The 6453-nt window shown below is 29.4% G+C and overlaps 1 protein-coding gene across 1 annotated transcript; it reads right to left on the minus strand.

Annotated features, from left to right (window-relative positions):
- Window positions 1-1035: 1035 nt before the first annotated feature.
- PRE1 (basic helix-loop-helix (bHLH) DNA-binding family protein) lies at window positions 1036-3284 on the minus strand. The gene is made up of 2 exons (XM_028067822.2): window positions 2535-3284; window positions 1036-1483 (listed from the first exon to the last, which is right to left on the minus strand). The coding sequence occupies exons 1-2, from the start codon at window positions 2655-2657 to the stop codon at window positions 1331-1333; spliced, it is 276 nt and encodes a 91-aa protein (XP_027923623.1). The 5' UTR covers window positions 2658-3284; the 3' UTR covers window positions 1036-1330.
- Window positions 3285-6453: the final 3169 nt, after the last annotated feature.

The following is a 6453-nucleotide window of genomic DNA, read 5'->3' on the forward strand; positions in this document are numbered from 1 at the left end:
TTAATTATAGGCAAAAGTAAACTTGAGCACGCTTCCTTGAGTAACCACTTGTTTAACCTTTAACTCATAAAACCAAGACACTTTTGGGTTTGTGTCTTCGCTTGTTGTCACTTTCTGAATACAAAATTCAGGTATCTCTTTCTATTATATAGCCAACTATCCAACATTTTGATCAAATCACTTTCATGTCAAACTCTTGCACTCTGAACTTGTTTTTAATATTGTCATATTCTACAAACTTGAACTTAACTTTGCCGACAAACTTCAACTAATCACATTTCTATGCATAACCTTCATCTTATATCTATATATATAAATCCTCCATTAACTAACATTTTTTACAAAAAAAAAAAAAATCAACATAACCTCCACTTATATATCATAATAAGTCATCAAAGTATAACCCTGATCAAAGCGTAACCCTAAGTTAGACCTAATAGTCAGAGATCACACATGGATTAGAAATAAGTTCAACAAATTACAAAAGTTATCTGTTGTGTGATATGTTCAATTTATTGATATTGAATTAAATTTAAAATTTATTTCTTAATGATAATAAATTCGACAAAGGATAAAACCTACTTAATTAATGTGTATATTAAAGTTTATTAATTTTTATAACAATTACTTTAAAAATATTATAGGTATGATATTTCTTGATTGACATTAATGTAAAAATAAATAAATAAATACTCTTGATGGTGTATGCCGAGTAATTTTACTAAATAACTCATTAATTATTTAATGAAATGGCACATGAAAAATGATTAAAAGAAGATAGTTTCTCACATCTTAATAACTTCTTTTTTCTCTTTTTAACTCAGCTTAGCATTTGTTTAAGAAAATATTAGTCTCGAGCTCTAACTGTTAATTAAAATATCCAAGAACAAACAAAAAAACTCTCACATATTAATAATAATAATAACAACCTGATTTCACTGTCTAGATTATGTGAGACACATAAATATCACACGACGTCATTAGGTTGAATATAAAGCCAAGTTCTTACATATAAAATAAAATAAAGAAAAAGACTGAAATAAATTTAACAACATCTATAAATGTGGCATGCATATATTAATATATAGCACTATATAGCCATAATACAGAGTCCTTAATTTTGATTATTACAAAAACCTTTAAATTACAAGTGCACCAAAATCCTGCCATATACTATATATATAATATTGGAAGGACGCAACTCAAACTGCACTCTATGGCACCTAAGAAGAAGAAGAAGAAGAAACTAATACACTCTTACATATGATATATATCTCCTTGAATATAGGAAAATTAGATGATGAGACTTGCTTATTAATCATGATTATTACTAGTTAATCAGGCTCCTAATTATAGCAGCTTCAGGACTATCAGCATCAATTGTGGCCAACAACTGAGACAGTCTTTCACTCAAGTCATCCACTTCTCTGTGTAAACTTCTGATGTAGTTACAGGTCTCTTGTAGGACCTTAGATGCTGATACCTGCAAAACCATAAGTCACTTTCTTTTCTCTCTATCATTAAACATTATCATTATCTTAACACATGGCTAAAACATACTTTAATCACATTTCTCAAAGATAACAACACTTTCTTATGTAATTTCTTTTTTTTTTCTTTCTTTTTTGTGTTGAGTGTGAATGATATGTATCTTTATGTACGATGCAATCCTATTCAGAGACCATACAGGAACCTTCGTTTCACGAATTGGTCCAAATTAACCACATGATTGTTACACTGCACAGACCTTTTTTCTTTTTGAAGTCCCTTTCTTTCTGGGGTTCTGTGTTACTGTTATTAATCTTTAACAGTTATATATTTTCAAAACTATACATGTATATTTGTACGATCGAGTCAATGTGAACCCTTTGACGATTCTAGGGATCTGCATAAGATTCGGAGCTGTTGGTAACTTTTCCCCTAATATATGGTCAATTTCTGACTATATTCTTTGACCACTTGAAATTATCATTATATATATATATATATATATATATATATATATATATATATATATATATATATTTATATATATTACATGTTTTACCCGAGTAATATGGCATCGAGACTCCAGAACATGTCACATAGCAACAAACAAAACATGGCAAAATACCATTCTAGTGGCTTCATCATCTATATATATAATTATATGTGCACATACATAGCTGCTTCAGGCCACGTGAAACTATGTATAATGTAGTTATATATTATTTATTTATTTATTTAGTTAGCACTTTTTACGACATCTTTTTCATCCTCTTTTTACCTCTCTCTTCATTGTAAAAACAGTACTTTACACGTACACGATAGCCATTGTTCAAACTATTTACTTATATAAGGCCTAAACAATGTTCACGAAAGTGAAAGCTCTTAAATGATAATATTGTGAATATCTTGATGAATAGTATCATATAGCTAGTAAATTTGAGTGCAATATTTTGAAATATAACCGAAAGATAATTCTGATAGACAGAGACCTAGAGAGAGAGAGATAAAAGAGATAAAAGAGAAAAAAGGAGGATATTCTGAAATACCTTATCAGAGCGTCTATCACGAATCTCAGGAACAAGTTGACGCAACTTGGAAACAAGGTCGATGATTTGGTCATCTGAGATCCTCGTTGATGCAGATTGTTGCCTTGACCTTCTGCTAGACATGTTTTTTTTTCTCTCTCTCTCTCTCTTTCTCTATGTATATATATATATATATAATATAGGTAGATAGTGCTTAATTGGTGAAATATAATTGTCTAGTACTTAATTATGAGGACTTGGTGGTATATGTAGGTTTCGGTTGAGTTTATTAGTATGCAAAGTAGGTAGAAGTGAAGAGAGAAAGTAGAGAAGATGATGATGAAGAAGGTGGGAGAGGGAATAGAGAAAAAAAAGATTGAAAATGGTTTTGGTTTGGTTTGGTATGGAGGGTAACAAATAAAAGACAAGCTATATAATATGGAGAGGGGGGGGAGAAAGGCTATGATATAGTAGTGTTGGGATACAAGGCTAGGGATGCAGAAATGGAGAAAGTGATAAGAGGGATATAAAGAGAAGGAAAATCAAAGGACCACACACAAAGAAAGAGTGAAAGATGGAGAAAGAAATAAAGAAAGAAAGAGAGAGAGAAAGTGTACAATAACATAGATAGACAGTGATGTTGGATGAGAAGAAAACAATTGCATTGGGAAGGCAGTGTCAAAAAACTTGGTGTTTAATTAAAATGAAGAGTAAGAGAGAAAAGAGAGAGAGAGAGAGAGAGAGAGAGAGAGATTAGGTTTCTTCTTCTGTGTGTGTTCCCATATTGGGGTTGAGGTTCAAGTGGGTTAAGAAGAGTGTGTTTGTTTTTAAGCTAACAAAGTGGGCCATAATGTACATGTCTCTATAAGCAGGACCATGTGATCATAGGAAACTGATCCTCTACAATTGAAGGGTTACCCTGTAAAATTGGGGTTGCTAATCACACAGTTCAAAGTAATTGTACCCCTAAACCTCTACCATCTTCAACACTCATCGCTCCAATGTTTCAGGCTTCACTTTCCCACATGGCATGCAACAATTGGTCAACACCCCCCATGTTCATTCAAACAAAAACTCATCTTAATTAATTAATTAATCTCCTTAATCACCATCTTAATCTTTAACCCAAGTGAGTGATTAATTAGTGTTGGAAGGACAGAACAGAACTACGTGAGGGGAAGGTAGCTAGGGCCGAGACATGGAGAGGGAGGGCATGAAAGTGATCACATGTCATTTCCATGGCTCACGAGACATGCCACGTGGCATGTATCTTGAGACCCAGTACCTATATAATGAAGGAAAAGAGGTTTCCCAAATCAAGCAGAGATTGGGAATTTCACACTTTTATCAAGCACCACCACGTGCAGCTACACATATTGGAGACCCCTCTTGCACACTTGAGGGGACCTCTTCCTTTGTTAATCCTCCTGTCTCTGTTGTGTACCAATACCCACAACAATCTTTCTTCTTACTCCAAACCTTACAACAACCTTACATTAACACATAAATTACCATTTAAAAGTTCCACATCGAATAATATCAGTAAATTCTGAAATTAGTCTATTTCAAAATTTTAGACCAATTTAATCTTTCACCTTTCGAAATACGTAGATTTAGTTCTTTTAATCAAATTTTATTAAGTTTATTTTACATTTCAAACGTGTTTCATAATAGTATTTGACTTAACATTAAAGCAAAAATGTGTCAAACAGTATAAACAACTCAAATACAATCCTGAAATACGTACGAAACATCAAATAAACTTAACAAAATTTGATTAAAAGGACTAAATCACGTATTTTGAAAGATGAAATACTAAATTGGTCTAAAGTTTCAAAATTGACTAATTCAAAATTTACTGAAAGTTAAAGGACAAAAAACATATTTAACCCTATAAAAAATTATCGAAAGTCGAAAAATCGAACAGAGATAAAATCAATTTAGAATGAATTTAATCTATCCTAAAAGTCTTTATATATATAATTCTAATTGTCTTAGATTGAGTTTATTAAGTATATTATATATAATTTAGGTAAGTAATTAAGTCCTTTTGATCCCTACTTAATCAAACTCAATTAACTTTATTTCCTACCCTCAACTCCCATATCCAAAGTGAGGGCCATAGAGAATAAAATGGCCATAACTAATGTTTCCTACCTACTATATTAAATTATTAATCAACCTAGGTCCAAGTCGCCTTACATAACGGTGTGTTCAAAGAGATTATTAATTTTGTTGAATTAATTAATTAACCTACGATCTAACTTGTTTAATCATTTAAATGTAATTTCTCTTTTTGTCTCTCTCTCTATATATATGTACTTTAATACATCATATTTTGGTTCTATTGTTATAATTTCTTGCTCTAAAATGATAGAATTCATTCGATCCATGTTTATCACAAACGGTATCACAATGTGTTAAGCCGTAATTAAGGAAGTTTGAAAATTGACAATTACGATACGATCGACAATGTTTCGGATGATAAGAATGTAAGAAAAAATTATTGTAACTATGAGATCAAAAGGGTAATTAAATTATTTTTCTTTTTTTAGAAATAATGAATTTTTGTGCTGTTTGAATTTTATTTATTTATTTTTTATCATGATGAGATCTAGGATTATGCATGTGAGACATGAAATATTTGATATGGCGCAGTCATGGAGCATAGATGCTATTGCAATCATAAGGTGTTTGATGTTGAGTCCAAACTCAGTGAAATCTTTAATTATTGTATAGCAAAAATTATGATCAAAATATGACCGACCTACAATAACAAATTATATATATGTGTAGCTAGGTTTAGATGATAATTTGTTAATTGTAGATTAATTAACATTTCCTGTTCAAATTGAATTAATTATTTGGACATGTAACTTGTCACTTAGTTTATATTGAATTATACGTTTAGGAAAGTTTAATAATGCAGAAATGATTTAATTTATTCATGACGCTTGTTGAAATATTTAAATTTAATTATATTAAATATTTATTAATTACTTCTTAAAATAGAGAATGTTTATTTAGGTTTTCCTGTTTTTTTGGTCAATATAGGTGCTACGGAAGGGGGTTATTTGTATACACAGATTAAATTCTTCAGATAAAAATATTTAAGTTTAAATTATATTTTATCAATTTTCAACTTACTCATTCATAATGAGAACATCTCATATGAAATTTAGAGTAATTAGAGATTTTTTGAGTGATTCAATAATGACTAAATAATAAATAGTTTGGTAAATCTAATAAAAATATTAAATAAATTATCAAATTAACTTCTAATTTAGATTAGAAATTCCCTAAATATCTTGACTAAACATGATAACCAGAGCATTCTATCTCATATAATTCATTTTTCCAATCATTCACGCAACCTTAATTGGATTATGAGACATTTATTCAATTGCATAATCTTCACATTAGTTAAATAGAAATTTTATTGTTCTATCAATTTGTGGGGTTTCATCTATCAATATTAAATATTAAATTAAATAATTTTATTTTAAGAGGAGAGATAAAAACAAATGACTAGATGTTTTTGTAGCATCCCTATTATCTTCATGATTGAAGCTTCAAATATGACTAATTTATTCACATTTAAATTATATTGTATACTCATGATTACATGATCATGAATCTCATACAAACATATACCTAACTTACATTCAGTCAGCAACTTGATTATTTCTACTTAGCATCTAAATGTGTTTAGCCTAATAAATTTAGATTTTAATTATGTTATTTAATTAAGATTTCACATTAATTAACTACAAATAAAATCGAATTATAATATATAATGAAAAATAATTTACACATCAGAAATTAACTTTTTTAAAGAAGTTAAACTTAAACTTATTTCTTAATATGAAACATTATAACCAAAATCACTTTAGAAAATGGTATAAAATTATGATCTAAATTATAAAAACTGTTGTCTAAA

This window comes from Vigna unguiculata, chromosome 4, assembly GCF_037176805.1.
Source record: "Vigna unguiculata cultivar grain cowpea cultivar isolate G323 ecotype 2 chromosome 4, ASM3717680v1, whole genome shotgun sequence".
Classification (NCBI taxonomy): domain Eukaryota; kingdom Viridiplantae; phylum Streptophyta; class Magnoliopsida; order Fabales; family Fabaceae; genus Vigna; species Vigna unguiculata.